Source organism: Orycteropus afer, unplaced genomic scaffold (genome assembly GCF_000298275.1).
Source record: "Orycteropus afer afer isolate SDZICR_OR568_19922 unplaced genomic scaffold, OryAfe1.0 scaffold00460, whole genome shotgun sequence".
Lineage (NCBI taxonomy): Eukaryota > Metazoa > Chordata > Mammalia > Tubulidentata > Orycteropodidae > Orycteropus > Orycteropus afer.
The window spans coordinates 1676705-1695307 of record NW_006922047.1 but is presented as its reverse complement, the minus strand read 5'-3'; the positions used below and the strand labels follow the sequence as shown (position 1 = coordinate 1695307).

Below are 18603 nucleotides of genomic sequence, written 5' to 3'. Positions count from 1 at the left end.
AAAAAATAAAAAATAAAAATAAATAGCTTATAAAAAAAAAAAAAAAAAAAAATCCTGGTCAGAGATCTCATCTTTCACCACTTCTCACCTGTACTTGGCCTTCACTTTTGATACCATTTCATGCTAATTCCTGGAATCTAGAAATAGACCCAGAGAGAAAAACCTTGAAGTGGGGGTGCTTGTACCCACTGAGGGAGCAAGATGCTCCCACACTTGCTGGAGGGGGTCTTCTGGACATAAGGAAGTCAAAAAGTACAGGTGAGAAATATGAAAAAAGCAGAAGATTTGAAAGAAGGGAAAATCACAGAGTCAGAAATGAGCAGAGAAAATGGGGACAAAATACAGGCCACTCCTTGTCCCTAAGTGTCCCCTCCATCTCTCAACCATGAATTAATTAGTTTAACATTTGCAGAGATGCACCTAGGAATGCATTTATGTTTCTGTTTCTACCTGATCATCTCATAGTCTCTGTCTTTCTCTCTGCCTCTACTCACCAGCACCTCTCTGTCTCTGTTTTAGAAAGGATCATGGATGTGTTTGGTGGTCTGAATTCTAGCTTCCATCTCTCAAGCCTGAGGGAGCCTGGCTCTATCACTGTGACAAACAGCAGCCCTAATCACAGTTGCAGAAGTGGCCAAATGAAAGAGTGAATTCAAGGAGGGAAGAAAAAGGGGTGTGAGAAAGGGATCGGGGCTTGGCTGGGGCAGGGCTGGGCAGTACTCACAGAGGAAGTCGGAGAGCCACTCGGGCTGGTTGTAGTGAACAATGGCAACACACAGCGTGTTGAGGGCTACCAGACTGAGCACGGTCCAGTAGAAGGCCTGAGTTTTGACCATGCGGCGGATGTAGAAACGCATCCTCCTCTCCTTTTTGTGAAAAAAAGTTGAGTTCTCCAGCTTGGCACTTTTAATGCTGGCTCGAGCGAAGGGAGACCCTGCCAGGGGAAGAATGGAGAATGTCAAGCTGTGTCTGCCAACACACGGCCCAGGCACGGATTGTGGCCAGGGAGTCCATGAGCTTCCCCATAAGCCATCTGGCCGGAGGTAGCCATCTCGACCCCCAGGCTTGGCTTTCCAGAGGAGGTGCTCATGAGAAGGCAATGATGCTGAAAGTAATAGTGTTGGGAGTAACCAAAGAGGGTGCAGGACATCAATGGGGAGGCTGTTGTCTCTCGTTGCTGGAGTCAACCTGCCATGTCTTCCCCTCTTGGTCACATATGCCTCTAGGGGTCACTCGACAGGGCAGGATGAGGCAGGAGTCTCCTCTCAGGACCCCTGATGCAGGGGCCAGTGGCAGAGCTGCATGGAGCGTGTTGGGAAGGCCTCCAGGAGGAGGTGTGGAGGGTAGAAGGCAGGATAGTATAGAACTCTACTTTCTATGGATGTGTCACTTCAGAAATAATGACCAAGAACTGAGCTGGACACTCCCATCCCCTTTGTGCTCTTGTCCCAGGCTCTGCCTCCCTATACTTTCACTCTTAAGCATTTACTGCATACCTACTGTGTGCCAGGTTCTCTTTCAGGTACTCAGGATACAGCAGGTAACAGACAGAACCACAGGGCAGGTGGCAGCATTATACTGAGTGGTCAAAGTTGGGGTGTTAACGAAGAGGACAAATGAGATTATCTTAGGCAGAGAAAATAGTAAGTGCAAAGGCCCTGAGGTAGGAATATGCTTGGTGAATCTCGGAACAATATAAGGAGACTAGTGTGGCTGGAGGGGAGTGAGCAAGAGGGAGGGTGGGTGGAAGAGAGGATGAGCAGGTGATGGGCAGATGGTGTAGGGCAGATTGTGCAGGGCTTTGTGGGCTGTGGGGAGGACTTAAGCTTTCCTTCCAAGTGAGACAGAAGCCATGGAGGGTTCTGAGCAGAGGAGGGATGTGCTCTGACTCAGGTGTGAAGGTTTCTGTGAGGGAACAGAGTGAGGAGAGGGGAGAGGGAGTCCAGGGAGGAGTGGACTGCACTGGTCAGGGCAAGTGATGATAGGGCTGGCCCTGGATAATAGCTGAGAAGAGGGGAGAAGTGGGTGGATCTGGGGTTTACTGAATTATGATAGATTTAACATTTGCTGATGGATCATATGTGGGTGTGAGAAAGAGGAAGGAGACAAGGTCTTTGGCCTGAGCACCTGGAAGGGCAGAGCTGCCATCCACTGAGATAAGGAAGATGAAGGAAGGGCAGACTTGGGGAAAGAGTCAGAGCCCAGCTTTGGACCAGTCCAGTCCATTGCTCTTGAGTTGATGCTGACTCATGGTGACCCCATGAGTGTCACAGCAGAACTCTGCTCCACAGGGTTTTCAATGGCTGATTTTTCAGAAAGAGATTGCCAGGCAAAGGCATCTCTGAGTAGATTCATACCACTATAACCTTTTGGTTAGCAGCTGAGTGCATTAACCATCTGCACTGACCAGGGACTCCCCAGTTTTGGACAAGCTGAGTTTACCTTCTTGCAAGTTTTCAATTGCATTAGTTGCTCACCCATTCATTCATTTGTTTGTTCAACCATTTTTTCATTCATTCATTCATTATTTCATCATTCATTGACTTGTTAATTTCTTCATTCATCATTCTTGTTTTCATTTATTTGTTCCTTCCATTTCTCCATTCACTCATTATTTGTTCATTTATTGTTATTGTTGTTGTTATGTGCCGTCGAGTCGGCCCCGACTCATAGCGACCCCTCCTTGGGTTTCCGAGGCAGTATCACTATGGAAGTAGGATTGCCCAACCTTCCTTCCGAGGAGTGGCTGGTGGGTTTGAACAGCCAGCCTTCTGGTTAGCAGTCAAGTGCTTTAGCCACTATGCTACCAGAGTTCATTTATTATTCATCTGTTAATTCATTCATCATTTCTTGGTTCCTTCCTTTCTTCCATTCATTTGTTCATTCATTCATTCATTCCTTGATCCATCCAGCATGGTCACTGAACCCATCCCATATGCCAGGCATGGGACATGGCAAACATGACTTTCAAAAGAGCCTCTGACCTTACAGAATGCCACTTCCTCTTAGCAAAGTTCTAACCAGAGATTGGCACCAGAAGCCACGTTGGTTCATACTGGTTTTGTAAAAGCTGGAGATATTGGTCCACATTAGCAACTTGGAGATTTTCTATAAAAAACCATGAATGTTAGCTTCTCTTGGATGAAAGTAACAGCTGACATTTATTGAATATTTAGCAGGTGTCAGGCTCCGTGGGAAACATTTTACATGACAAGCTCCTAGATCCTCATTACCCCGTGGAGCAGGGACCATCACTGTGCCCACTGCCAGAAGAAAAAAATAAGAACAAAAAACCTCACTGCTGTAGAGTCAATTACTACTCATAGTGACCCTATAGAACAGAGTTGAAGTGCACCATAGGGTTTCCAAGGCTGTAATCTTTATGGACCCAGACTGCCTCATTTTTTTTCCCCTCAGATTGGCTAGTGGATTTGAACCATTATCCTTTCAGTTAGCAGCTGAGCACCTAACCACTTTGCCACCATGGCTCCTGTCCCCACTGTACAGCTATGGACATGGAGCTGAGAGGCCCAGTGACTGGAGAAGATGTGTCAAGCTGGGACCCAGAGTCCATGCTCTTGGCCACCATGCCGTTCATTCCTTCTGGAACCATGGACCATGTGGCCACAGGGGGGCAGACACTCCTACTGGCAACAGCTGGCCAGGCCTGGCAGCTGCAGCCCCTCCCAGGAAGGCTCTCCTGTCTGCCATGGGCTCTTCTCTCATCCTCTCCCCCTGCCCAACCCCACAGGTATTGAGGTCTTGGAGTTGCTTCCTAGTCAGGCACTTCTGGCCTCTGTCTGAAGCACCAGAAGATGTGCTTCCAAGTCCCAGAGATCTGGGAGCATCCCTCCATGGGTGACAGAAGAGAGAGGAGCTAGTTGCTGTGGGTAGGTGGTCCCCACCCCTACCCCCCCTGGAGCTACACTGAAGACCTCAGCTCTGCTGTCAACCAGCGGGTGACCAGTCACTTGGCCTCTCAGGCTCCAATGTCTATCTGCAAACTGAGGACAACCACACTTCCCACCTTGTAAGGCCACTGGGAAGGATAAATGAATGAATACCTTTCAGCACAGGGCCTGGCACGTTACGGTTTTTGGCCTTAATCTCTTACTGTAGCTCCAAGAACTGAAATCAAGGCCCAGTTCAGGGACAATTCAGGACAATCCATCGAAGATGCCATTCCCGATCACCTGGCCTGCCCCCCACCTCAATGGGAAGAAAGAGGGAGATGATGCTAACTGAACACCTACTATGTGCCAGGCCCTGGGCTAGCCAAATACTGTCACCTAGGATTATGGCATTTAATACTCACTTTGGCCCATATGCCCTTTTTCTCAACATTCTGGTCTCTAATTCTTCTCTGTTGTCTGGAATTGTACTTGCAATCTAAATCTTTATTTTAAAGTTTTTAAAAAATATTTTATTAAACCCAATCTATCCCAAGTATTGTCATTTCAATACATAATCAATGTAAAATTTATCAATGAGATATTTTCCATTGTTTTTGCTTCTAGACTCAGTCTTCCAACTCTAGCTTGGTTTTTTATGCAGCACCTTCCGGTTTGGACCAGCTACATCTCAAGCGATCAAGAGCAGCCACCAGGACAGTTGGTTTGGGTGGTGCCAGAGAGAGGGCCAGGGTATGTTACCATTGCCAAGGCTTAACCCAGAGATTTCTGGAAATTTATATACCCTGAAAGATCTCTGAAAGTTGAAATGGTTGCTGCCCACATGGAACTTGTTGTTATGTGCCATCGAGTTGGACCCGACTCATAGTGATCCCTCCTTGGGTTTCCGAGGCAATATCTCTATGGAAGTAGATTGCCCAACCTTCCTTCTGAGGAGTGGCTGGTGGGTTTGAACCACCAACCTTCTGGTTAGCAGTCAATGCCTGAGGCACTACGTTACCAGAGCTCCTACACGGAACTTAGTGTCATTAAAATCATCTAAGTGGTATCTTCTTTTCCCAAAAGAAATGATATTAATGATGGAGGCTTCCGTTCATGGCTCAACTTTTCACAAAATGACTCAAGTTCCCTGGTGGTGCAGTGATTGAATTCTCAGCTGCTGACTGAATGACGGGTGGTTCAAACATACCACCAGCTGCTCTGAGGGAGCAAGATGTGGCAGTCTGCTTCCATAAAGATTACAGCTTTGGAAACCCTATGGGGCAGTTCTACTCTGTCCTTTAGGGTCGCTATACGTTGGAATTGACTTGATGGTCATGGATTTCTGTATTTTAACAGTAAATTCATCATTTGTAAATGAAGACAGCTTTATCGCGTGTTCATCAACGGACTCAACAGCACCGTAGCATCCCTGGCTACACAAGACTGCATTTACTATGGTACAATGTGAAGGTAAAGGCCACACAGTTCCTACCTTGTCCCTGTATCTTACAGAATTAAATAAGGGTAAAGATGTTTTCTCATCAGAACCTCAGAATTCCAGAGGTCCCTTTTAGGGTGGTCTTGGAAACCACTGGCTAGGTTGGGGGTCCCTTCCTGTGTGTTCTTGGGAATCAGGCCAAGGTTGTGGGTTTTGGTGGATTTGGCTGAAGCAAGCTGGCCACTGGAGACAAAGCCCCTGGCTTGTCTTCTGGGTCTATTTAGAAAGCTGAAAATCACCCTGCCTTCTTAACAGAGGTGCCAGCAAGAGCAGCTGTCCTCACTCGTCCTGACAGCGTTCTACTTCGGTTCCTCCTCTTCCTGAGCTGCCTCTTCACATATCTATCAGATGCCTGCCTTGAACTTGGATTCTCCAAGTAGCAAGCTCTTCTGCGGTCAGCCACAGAGTCCAGGACAGGCCTTTGCACAGACAAACCCTCTGAATATCTGCCATGGCTTCCTGGAACACCTTCCCCATCCTGCCATGTCAGACCATTCCTGGGGTTCAATTTAAAATCGTTCCTGAATGAAGCCTTTTTTTGGTCTCCCCACTACACAAATTCCTCTCTGCCCCACTCAGCGGTTAGACCTCTCAACACTGCTCTAGACATTTAGTCTCTGTTGTTTCATTTCTTTCTCTTTTTCTATATTCCCACTGTCACCATGAGAAGCCCTCATTGTGCAGTAGTTAAGCATAGAAGAAAGATGTGGCAGTCTGCTTCCATAAAGATTGCAGCCTTAAAAACACTATGGGGCAGGTCTATTCTGCAGGTCTATTCTGTTGTCACCATATCAGTGAAATTCATTCTGATTCACGGTGACCCCATGTATGCACAGTAAAACTTTGCTCCATAGGGAGCTCTGGTGGCATAGTGCCTAAGGCATTTGACTGCTAACCAGAAGGCTGGCAGTTCAAACCCACCAGCCACTTCTTGGAAGGAAGATGGGGCAATCTACTTCCATAGTGATACCACCTTGGAAACCCAAGGAGGGGTCACTGTGAGTGGAATTGACTCGATGGCATTGAGGTTTTTTTTTTTTTTTTTTTTTTTAAATAGTGTTTTCAAGACTGTGACCTTTTGGAAACAGATTGCCAGGCCTTTCTCCCTAGGTGCCTCTGGGTAGGTTCAAACCACCAACCTTTTGGTTAATAGTTGAACATTTAACAACTCGAGCTACCCAGGGATTCTGCATCTCTGTAGTTTTAAAAGTAACTTTATATATATTTTATTTTCTGATTTCAAAGGTACGTCAGGTCATTAATTCATATATTAGAGAAAAGTGTAACACAGAAGAATTCCTTGTAATCCTCCCATTTCCAAATCTTCTGTAAGTAGTTCTGATACTTCTTAATATTATTTTCAAAAAAATAGGATCACCATTGCATATAGTGTTGTCCAACTTCCTTTTTTTCTTTCTGAAAAATACATCTCAAACATCTTTTCACACACACCAGTAGCAATCTTGTTCTTTTTCCTGGCTGTGTAGTATTCTACTATAGGTCTAGACTCTAATTTCTTTAACTATCTCCCTACTGTTGGGCATGAGGGTTGTTTCTTTTTTTTTTTTTCTTCTTCCAACACTAGAAGCAACATTGCTATAAAGAGGTTGGAATGTGCAGGAATGTTTTTGCAGTGGAAATGCTATGTCAAAAAATATAAATGTCTATACTTAAATAATGTCAAATCCTATACTGTGTAAATTTATACTCCTATCAACAGTGTATAAGAATGCCCATCTCACTATATCCTTAACAGTACTGAGTATTATCCCTTTTTCATCTTGGCCAGAATGACTGAAGAAAAGTGATACCTCCCTCTGAATTAAGGGCAGGTTTCAGCAGAACTTCCAGACTAACATGGACTAGCAAGAAAGGCTTAGCCATCTACTTCTGGAAATCAGCCATTGAAAACTCTATGGGTTACAATGGGCCAATCCCCAGCTAATCATGGACATGGCACAGGACCAGGCAGAATTTTGTTCTATTGTGCATAGGGTTGTCATGAGCTGAAGGCCGACTTGATGACAGCTAACAGCAACAACAATCTCATCTTATCCATAGAGAAGATCTGGATTTAGGTACCCCAGAGCTTTTCAATGACTGGCATTCAATAAGTGTGACAGGAAAAATGAAGTTAATCAGACGATAACAAAACAGAGTTGAAAAATGGAAGCAAACTCATTGGGAAAATAGGTGGGTGAGACATAAGTGATAAGATGTGCTGATGGAACTCTACAATTCTTGATATAAACAGATATATCCACCAGTGGAAATAGAAATAGTTCATCATTATAAGGACAAGTGTATTTTGGCTACAAATTAAAAATGCAAATTAAAACAAGCTTTAAGGTATCATTACAAACCTACTTAACTGGGGAAGGAAATTAAATTGGCAAAATGGAATGGCCGGGGTGGGGAATCCATGAACGTATGTGCACTTGGCAGATTTATAAATGGGTTCAATTCTTCTGAAACTCAGAATGGCTCCGTAAATAATGAGTTGAAAAGCTGTTAATATCTTTGATCCTATAATTATCCCCAAGGAAATACGCCCAAAGGGTGGGGGGAGTAATTGTACATAAATGTGCACAGCAGTGCTCTTCGTAAAAGCAAAAATTGGAAACAACTCAAATGCCATATAATAAAGCAATGGCTAAACAAACTATAGTTGAATCCACCCATATGGAATATGTGAATGCAAGGGAACTGATGTCAAAACTCAGCCCTAGGGTTTTAAACTAGGGTTGAATTAAAAAAAAGCAGAATAGAAAATAGTAGATCAGAGACATATATCTACACTAACAAAAACAATATGGTGGCAGTTACTTAAATGGCGTGTAAGTGCCCCCCCATTTTCTCCCCCATCCTTTCTTCCAGACATGCAGTTCTAAAAAGAGTTTAAATTAATTCTTCTCTCAGGGTCCTCTGCCTGGATATATTCCCATCTTATCTTCCATTATCGGGATTTTAAAAAACATATTAAAAATTAATATATTTTCATTGTAGAAGGTCAAAGGCAACCTAGTGTGTCAGTAAATCAACAATACAAAAAAGGAGGATACGGAAAAGAGACATCCCTTCATCCCTCAAGCTCTGCCCCCGTGGTACCCATGGCGGTAGTCTAGGGCATAGCCTTCCATACAGTCTTTTTGCTTTCGCTGCTCATGGTGAACTCTTACTCATCCTTCAGCTTTTAGCTTAAATGTCACCTCCTCTGAGAAGTCTTCCCTGACCACACCTGACTCATCCAGAGCAGGCCAAGACCCTGGGCTTTCCTTTGCAGCATCATTCCCATTACACGTTATGGGTGGAATTATCTGTTTAATATCTACTTCCTTCCTTGGACTGCAGGATCCACATGGGCAGGGATTTTGTCTCTGTCCTGTTCACATCTTGGCACCTAACAAGAGCAAGCCCTTCATAAGTACGTAACAAATGCTGAAAATAGGAGACAACGTAATCCATACCAACTGCTGTTGAACTGGCTCCGACCCACAGTGACCCCATGCGTGTCAGAGAAGAACTGTGCTCCATGGGCTTTCAGTGGCTAATTTTTCGAAAGCAGATGGTCAGGCCCTTCTTCCAAGGCCCCTTTGGGTGGACTCAAACCTCTAACCTTTTGGTTAGCAGCTAAGTGCATTAACCATGTCCACCAGCCAACAGTACTGGGCGCTTCTTCTCTGGTGGTTGCTCTACTTGCTTTATGTGGCTATCTAACCCTCACAGCATCAGAAAGACAGGCACTATTGTTATTCCCATAACTATGTAGTCTGACTCAGGGCACACAGGTTGCAATGGCGAGAGCGGAGATTCAAATCCAGGCAACCTCGTTCCCAATCCCTGAGCCCCTCCGTCTCTTGCGGACCAGTTAAAAGTAGACACCTAGACGTAGAAGGGACTCACCCACAGAGGCAATATCGGCCAGCTGATCCTCAGCCTCCTCAGGGTTGAGCAGGTCTGTCTTGCTTTTCTTTGTGGTGGCTCTCCGCAGAGCTCCAACAATGGGAACATGGCAAGAGAAAAAGACGTCACCCTTTTTGCACAGTGATAACCATGGAGTGTCGCTCTGCATGAGGTGTGATGCCAGGCTTCTGTGCATCACTGGATGCAACCCTCATGACAACCTGGCGTGGCGGGAACTGCTGGTATGCTCATTTTATAGTTAGGAAACCAGGGCTCAGGGAGCTTACATGACTGCACCCAAGGGGTGAAGATGGGAGTCAGTCCTGTTCAATTTGACTCCAGTCTGGACTCTCAGTTACTATTTTTAAATTCTAAGAAACTCCATTTCCTGGGGGCTCTGGGATGCTTATGAAAACAATCCACCCCTTGGCCTTTATTGTTGTTGTTATGTGCCGTGGAGTCGGACCTGACTCATAGAGATCCCTCCTTGGGTTCCCAAGGCAGTATCACTACGGAAGTAGATTGCCCAACCTTCCTTCCGAGGAGTGGCTGGTGGGTTTGAACCGCCAGCCTTCTGGTTAGCAGTCAAGTGCCTTAGGCACTACGCTACCAGAGCTCCTTTATTAGCATACTAATAATATGCCTGTGAGGCAGGCTGGGATTGTGGGCTCTCTCTACTCCCCAATATTCAACTCTACTCTCAAAGATTCTCCAGGGGACAATGAGTTCAGGTACACACTTCCAATAAAGTCACTCAGACACTCCCAAGAGTAATCTCTTCGCCAATAATACAGTAAACTTCATTTTATAACCTGCTTGGATGGGCCTCAGTTTGTTTATTTCCTTCTAATCCCTTAGATTTTTAATCAAAAATCATCATTCTGTCTAACCAGCTTTCTAACATGCTTCTAATCCCAAGCAATAAACTGTATTTTTTGATGGAATTATTATTATTATATTATTTACCAAACAGTTCCCTCTGGCCTAGTTCTAAACTAAAAAACTTCACTTTCTGGGAGCCCTGGATTGGCTACATAGTGACTCCTACAGTCTGCCCCTTTACTCCTGCCATAGCTGCTGGGCAGGCTGGGTTTATGGAGACACTTTAATCTCCCACCCTTAACTCACACGCAGGCTCTGCTCTATGAAGGGGGGCTTCCAGAGGGCAAGAGGTTAAAGTGTACACTTTAGAGGAAGTGATTTACATGCCCCAGTAAAGTGCTTCTTAAAAATCCATTTTATAATCTATGGGAACAGAGTCCCATCATCTTCATTTCTTCTCACTCTTGGCATTTTTAATGAGAGACAATAGTTCTTAACAGTGAGCTGGATTCTAGGTGGAATTATTATTTATTTAGTCAGCAAGTAAAAATGGTGCTGACATTGTGCACCTTTATTAGCTCTGTCCTAAATATTCTATTTGCAGTAACTAATTTAATTCTCACAATCAGTGACGTAGGTATTATTATTATGCCCACTTTACAGATGAGCAGACAAAGCTAAACAAGCTAGGCCCATAATTAAAACAGAAAGGGGAAACCAGAAAGTGCAAACCCCGCACTGAGGTCCTGATATTCCTCTAGGAAGCAGATTCTTGCTATTCCACTGTCCTGAGCCTAACCTGGCGTCTTATTTGTACCTGGCATGACTTGGCCCCTGAATATCCCCTGGAAGCCCCCTAGAACCAAGGAGCCTATCCCCTTGGCCCCACCACCCCCGTCTGCCCTGTGACCCACGCCTCACTGGGTTCAGAGCAGTTACCATCAAAGGGATGTCTCTGCTCTCCGTCGGTTTCATCCTCAGCGAGGATCACCTCTTCTAAGGAGGAAGAGCACAGAGTTAGGCCCCAGCACCTGGAGGACCCTCCTGGGGATTGGTTCCCTGGGACGGGGAATGAGATGGGGCCACCCCGACTCTCCCCTTGCTGCTCAGCTGTTTCTGACATGCAGCCCCTCCTCAACAGCAGCAGTGACAGCAAGCATCATCCTACTTCACTCAAAATAAAAGCCATCATCTTCAACACAGCTGAAAGCCCTCCCTGATCTGTCTCCATCAACCACCACCCTCACCTCTTCCCACTTCCCCTTACTTCCTCTGATGTGCCCACACGGGTCTCCTCACTATGATGTCCCCACCACAGGGCCTTTACACATGCTGCTCTCCACCTGGAACCCCTCTCCCCTAGACATACACAGCTTGCTTCACTACTTCCTTCAGGTCCCTGCTCAGATGTCACCTTCTCAGAGAGGCCTGTGCTGACCACTCCCCTCCAGCCATTCTCTGCTTTACTGTCTTCCCAGCATTCAACATTACATACACTTGTTTATTTTCTATCTCCCATCTCCTTCACTAGGCTGTCGGTTTCTGAGGCCAGTGATTTGTCTTTTTTCTTTTTTTCCCCCAGTGCCATATCCTCAGTGCTCAGAACAGTGCCTGGCATACAGCAGGTGCCATATAAATATTTGTTGAGTGGCTGAACAAACATACACGTGCCTCCTGTGTGTCAGACACTGTTCTTTCTAAGCAACTTAGTTGGGTCATTTAATTGAATACTCATAATAGCCCTATGGCCCTATGAGGTTAGGTATTATCATTATCTTCACCTAATATATAAGGATCCTGAGGCACAGGGAGGTGAGGTCCATTGATAGAGGTGCCAGAGGTGTGATGTAAACCAACGTGTGATTTTAAAGCTCCTAACTGTGATGCCACATTCTGTGTCCATCCTGGAGGTTTTAATATTGTTCTCTGGATCCTTGTTGCTGAAAATCTGGCCCCCCCAGTTTAGATCCTCACTTTCCTCCCATCTTAATCCTTCCCTCATCTCTCTCCAAACTGCGAGCGTGACTCTCTGCTCTGTGGTCTGGGATTTCCATTCCTGGGCCCCAGGATGAAAGGGCCTCACCTGCTTTTGAGATCCACTCCATGTACCCATTGAGCTCTCGTTCGATCTGCTGCTGCCGTCTCAGCTTCAGAAAAGCCCGCCGGTTCTCCACCCGCTCCCTTTCTTTGGCAAACTCCCTGCAGAAGCACACACAAAAAAATCCAGCCCCTGGCTGTTTCCTGTCTGCCTGGAAATGCCAGTGAGTCTGTCTGTGTGCATGAGTGAGCGTGTGTGTGTATTTGGGGGATCAGAACCTCCTCGTAGGAAGTGGTTTTCAACAAGAGGAGTCAGGTCTTCTGGGAAAATATCAGAATGTTATAGGGGGAGGGATCTCTGTCAGCTTCACACATTTCCCTTAGACTGTACTCAGCTGGAGCAAAAAACAAAACCACACGTGAAACCATGCCATGCCATGACCAACTGATGGCTGCTTCCTTTATTGTCTCCATAATACTAAGAGAATCTTGGTTTTATTTGAGGTGGCAATGTGCCCAGTTAAAAAACATTTCTAGTCCTCCTTTAGGTTAGGCCAACAAAACAGAAGCTGATGATTTCCGTGGAGGCTTTGCTTCCTTGACATAGGCTCCACCCCTTCCTGTTTCCCTTCCTCCTCTTCCTGTTTGGACATGGAATGGCCATCTTGTGAGCAAGAGGCAGGCACTTTGAGACCATAAGGCATCCATGAGATTGGAAGCCTTTGGTAAGGATGTCAGAAGCTAGAAGGATCTAGGATCCCTGATGGTGCCATGGAGCCACTGTAATAGTCCTCATACTTCTTATGGTAAGAACAATGAAACCCATTTATGATTAAGCAAAAACAATCAGTCTTGGATGGCAGGGCAGAGAGGTACAACATACATGATGAAAAAGCATGTTCGAGTCTATTCGATGACTTTGTTATTTGGAAAACGGGGAGGAAATCCAATCTACTGTTTTTAAAGGCAAATTACAGGAAGTAAAGCTCTATAGAATTTTCTTGTGTGGTAGGTTGTGACTCTGAAAAATGTGAGAAAACTGCTGAATGAAAGGCCTGCGTTGGAAAGAAGTTCCCTTCCTCTGGATGGAGGTAGCTCAGAACCCGGGGTATAGCTTGGTGACTGAGGATGGGCTGGAGTTCAGCCCCTATGTATCTGTCCCCTCCCTGGGTGTCCTTTGCAGTGCACAACCTATGCACTTGTACATGGCTTGCTAACTGGATAATCCAAGGTGAGTAATGAGCCCATTCTCTGGCTGGTAAATGAAAACAAAACTTCGGTGGCCTTTTCCTGGGCAGCAGTTGGCAAAGGGAGAGGAGAAGGAGTGACAGAGACTTACCCTGACAGTACACCCAGCACGAGATTCAGCATAAAAAAGGAGCCAATGATGATGAGGGGGATGAAGTACAACCAGTTCCAAGTGTTCCCTGAGGCATCGTTGCTCTGTGGAGGTGAGGGGGGAAAGCAGGTAAGACTTGAGTGGGGCTCAGGTGCGACCTCACAAATTCTTTGAGAGGACTCTATCCTTGAATGCCCTTGGCCTGTGGAGTCCCAGAGCTCTGGCATCTGGAGTGGGAAACTGAGATCCCAGGTTCAACCAGAGGTGCAAAGCCCCTGCTCCCAGTTGTGTCATCATCACAGGACCTGGAGGCCAGTATGAAACAGAGGAGGACTTCTCAGACCAGAGTCCAGGAGGAGCAGGGCACAGACACCATCCAAATGGAGAAAGGAACTTCTGTTCCCTCCCTTATCCCCCAAGCAGTCATGGTCTCCCCTTAGGGGAGGCGTAGGATTGCAGGGTCTGGTGGCCTGGTTGTCAGCAGGCCAGTTGGCAGGGCTGTGAGAGCTTCCCTCAAGGATGGTCTTCCTCTATTCCCTGCAAAAAAATGCTCAGAAGTCTCCAGTTCACTTTTTAACAGAACATTGTGGCTAGAAGAGAGTAAAAGGAGGGGAAGAATATAAACACACACACACACACACACACACACACAGGCTTATGAGGCTGTAAGAATCATAGAAATAAGCACTTAGAGTGATTTCTGTGTCTCAGGCACTAAGCTTATTACGTATGATACTCATTTACCAATTTAAGCCTCTTGACATGCCTATGTTATCATCATGCTCATTTTACAACAGAAGAAACAGAAGTGGAAAGACAAAATCATCACCCAAGTCACAGAGCTAGTCAGGGGCAGGTGTGGGATTTGAACCAAGCATCCAGGCCCCAGAGTCCTTGGGCCTAACATCTAGGTTGGTTGAGGCAATGGCTTTAGAACTCAGGGCAGGGGAAACCTTCCAGTGGTTCCTTAGCTCTGTGGCACCTGTGGAATGGGGCATCCAAATGTGGCTTTAAAAGCCCACCTTTTAAAACACAGGTCACTGTGACTGGTTAGTTCAGTCTGAGTGAAGCCCAAGATTTCTGCTCAGTGGTTGAGGGAAGAGATGCTCTTTCTATTGCTGACTGTAAATAAGGGAGTATATAACCTTGCTTGTTGCTGATAATCATATTGTGCCCATGAGGAAAGCTTATGTTGAATGAATTTATATCAGGGAAGGCTGAATGAACAACTGAAAAGCAACTAGATGCTCAGTGACAGCATGGAGATGCTGGATGAAACCTGGCCTGAAGCCCATGACTTCTGGACTTTCAATGAAATGAAATTCCCTTTATTTATTTAAGCCACCTTAAGTGGCATAGTACCTAAGGCATTTGACTGCTAACCAGAAGGCTGGCAGTTCAAATCCATCAGCCACTCATCGGAAGGAAGACTGGGCAATCTACTTCTGTAGTGATACTGCCTTAGAAACCCAATGAGGGGTCTCTATCAGTCGGATCTGACTTAAACGGCAATGAGTTTGTTTTTTGGGTTTTTAAGGTATGTTTCCGTTACTTCTGTCAATGTACTTTAAGGCCTATATTTTGTTTACATATTTCTTTGAACATAGGTTTTACTTGAATCATTACAAATGCTAAAGCCTTCTGAAAAAAAGAACAGAAACAAAAGCCCCAAACAAACTACAACAGAAAACCATGTGCAATGTCACTGTCATCCAGAAGAAAGGCTAAAATGAAAAAGACTGACAGTAGCAAGTGTTGGTGAGGCCATGGAGCAACTGGAACCCTCAGAGCCTGCAGTAGGAAGGTAACATTCAAACCCTTCCATTTGAAAAACAGGGTTGGGAGTTTTTACTAATGATAATCAAACACCTTTGCTATGACCCAGTAATTCCACTCCCAGATAGTTATCCAACAGAAAGGTCAACTTGGGGTTACCAAAGTACATACAAGGATACTGAAAGCAGTGATATTCACAAGGGCCCCAAACTGGAAATGACTCAAATGTTCATCACCATGAGAGAGGACAGAAAAATGGCATATTGTGTAATGACCAACTACCAGGAGTCACCACATGAACTCATACAAAGTTATTATTGAGCAAAGAAGCCAGATGGAAAAATGCTAAGATTCTACTTATGTAAAATACAAACCAGGCAGCCAGTGGCCAACGCTGGGAGAGCTGGCAGGGCATGTTTTGAGGGTAGTGACGAGATAGGCATGAGGGGGGCTTCTGAGAAGGCTGTCTCCTGATCTAGGTGTTGATTATATGGGCATGTTCAGTTTGTGAAAGTCTATCATGTTCTTCATTTAGGATCTGTTAAGTTTTCTGAATGTATTTCAGTTTCATTAAAAAAAAAAAAGTTTTTTTCAAAAAAGTCAGCCTTAATCATGGACACAAACTGGATCCGGGAAGAATGAATGTGCCCCAAAGTTCTAGTGGTATGCTTCTGGAAGGTTCTGGAAGAATAAGAAGGGAATGGAGTCAGCAGAATAGGGCTGGACAGGAGGCAGGAGTGGCTTTGTGCTTTCCCCCTCCGCTGTCGTAGCTTCTCGCTCCCATTTCTCAGGGCTAAATATAGCCCAGGGAGCGGAAGCCTGCATGCGCAGCACAGGAAATCTCTGGGCTGTCTTGGGGAGCAGGCTCAGGATGGGAATGGAGCAGGTGGAAGAGGAGTGGACTGAGTGGGGAGATGCAGCTGAGGCCACCTGGGCCCTAGGCAGCCCCTTCCACCTCAGAGACTGCCAACAAGGCACCTGTCGGCTACACCTTGGCTCCTGACAGGCTTAGGGGCCTCTGGACATGTGACATGTTGTCCAGCATAATCACACAAACACACACAGATGCACACATGGGGCCAGGTACTTGGCCAATTTTAACCACGTTGAATCCTCTCACCAACTCCAAAGAGAGGTATGTGATCATTCCCATCATCCAGGGGAGGAAACTGAGGCACAGTAAGTAAAGTCATGCATGCAAAGTCACTAAACAGCACAGGTGGTCCCCAACCCTGTCATCTCCCTGCCATAGTCTCCTCTCCCTCACTCTGCTCCAGCCACACTAGCCTGCTAGATGCTCTGCAAATGTGCAAGCAGTCTGACCTCAGGGCCTTTGCACAGCTATTCCCTCTGCCTGGAACACCCTTCCTCTATACCCTGGCACAGATCCTCCCTCACCTCCTCAGGAAGGCCTCTCCGATGGCCCTTCATAGTTGTACCTCCTCATTTCTTATCCCCCTGTCTCTGCTATTGTTTCCTTAGCATGTCAATGTCTCACTTCCTATCCACTCAACTTGCTCACTGTCTGTCTCCTTTGCTGAATGCCCACCCCACAAGAGGCAGGGACGTTGTCCGTTCTGTTCCTGCTCTGTTCCTTGGCACAGGGCCTGGGGCCTGCAGGTGGGGCTCACCCAGTGTTTGTTGATGACTGAATGAAAGGTGAGTCCAAGCTACCTGTACAGCCCACATCCTCAACTGGCGGCTATGCTCCCACCAGAGCCCTCCTTGCTCCTTCCTCCCTGGGGACTGGGGCTCCGCTGCCTGTGTTTAGAGGCACTTTTTCTCTTCCAGCCTCATCTTAAGCATTCAATTCCCTGCTGCATCCAGTGACTCCCAGAGAAGCGGGTGAAGGGTAGGGTGCAGGTTCTGATCAGGAGATGGGCTTTCCTTGGGTAATGCATTTGCTTGGGAGCAAAATGGAAACAGATTTTCCTGATAGGAAGCTGGGAGCTGCCCCAGCAGGTCTGCGGTTGCTCATCCGTGCATGTAGGGGCACGGGTCTTCCCTCCTGGTCTGGTCCCCTTGGCAGGTCAGGTTGGGGCCATGTGCACACGAGGGTGGGTTTGGGGAGGAGGGCAAGGGGCACAGCCTGCTTACTTATAAAATCACTAATAACACTGGGAAGGACACTGTGCTAGTGAGCACCCTGTCTTTCTTGCAGAGGCTCAAAGGAGTTCCCTGCCTGAAACACGCTTTCCCCATTAGAACCCCAAATCAAACCTGTCACCATTGAATTGATTCTGATTCATGGGGATCCCATTTGTTACAGAGAGATCTGAGCTCCCTAGGGTTTTCTTGGGTATAATCTTAATGGAAGTAAACCACCACGCCTTTCTTCCATGGCACTGTTGGGAGGGTTTGAACTGCCGACCATTTGGTTAGTAAATGAGTACATGCCATTCGCACCACCATCCCCTTATCCCATTAGCGTCACCAGATATTTCTGGGGATAAGCCAGGATGGTAATTCCTGGTCCCCTTGTGGTTGGCTGGGGCCACAGGCTAAGTTCTGGACACTGAAGAGTGAGTGGAGATAACTGTGTCACTTTTGGGCCAGAGTACTAAATAGCTACTCCTTGGAAGGAAGGTTGGGCAATCTACATCTGTAGTGATACTATCTCGGAAACCCAAGGAGGGGTCACTATGAGTCTGCTACGACTTGACGGCAGTGGGTATTGAATAGCCAGGGCTCTTTTTCCTCTGGGACAGTAACTGGCAATGTTACAAGGGCGGCTGATCCATCAGCTGAGTCCTACTTGACTACACTGAGCAGAGTGTACCACTCTCCCCCCCACTGTCCCCATGATCCGGACACACAGTGTGAGCAGGAAATGAACTGCTATTGTTAAAGCCACTTTGGGGATGTTTGTTACTGCAGCTCAGCCTCCCTGTTCTGACTGATACCAGATATCTATCCCCATGGTTCACCCCTTACCAACTGAGGGCTTTCTCAAATATCACCATCTCATTGACACTTTCGTGGACCTCACGAGTGGCAAATGAGTGTCTCCCATAGACTGATGGAGAAACTGATACCCAAAAGGTGAGACTGAAGATTGCAGTGAGCCCCTGTTTCCTGTCCTTGAGCCTCTGCCTAGAGTCCCCTCCCCTTCAGTTTTGGCTTGGCTGACTCCTCCTTGTCCCTCAGGCTTTTGCCCCACTGTGCCTTCCTCAGAGACACCTGCTGCATTGTAGTAAATTACTTAGTATGGCTTTTCTACCCATAAGTCATTGTAAACTCAGTGGTGGAATGAGCAACTGAGGAGCTCCTGATTGTAAATGTTATCTACCTGGGCTTTTCTGTTGGGCGTGGCACACTGCAATGTTATGGGAGGC

At 46.3% G+C, this 18603-nt stretch overlaps 1 protein-coding gene across 1 annotated transcript in view; it reads right to left on the bottom strand.

Annotated features, from left to right (window-relative positions):
• CACNA1A (calcium voltage-gated channel subunit alpha1 A) overlaps positions 1-18603 on the bottom strand; it is a 285317-nt gene that overhangs the window by 114281 nt on the left and 152433 nt on the right. The window contains exons 7-11 of the mRNA XM_007954375.1: positions 13493-13596; positions 12200-12315; positions 11056-11112; positions 9295-9384; positions 725-934 (exon numbers count right to left, since the gene is read on the bottom strand). Coding sequence (XP_007952566.1) covers positions 725-934; positions 9295-9384; positions 11056-11112; positions 12200-12315; positions 13493-13596 — 577 coding nt within the window. The remainder of the gene's footprint in view (positions 1-724; positions 935-9294; positions 9385-11055; positions 11113-12199; positions 12316-13492; positions 13597-18603) is intronic.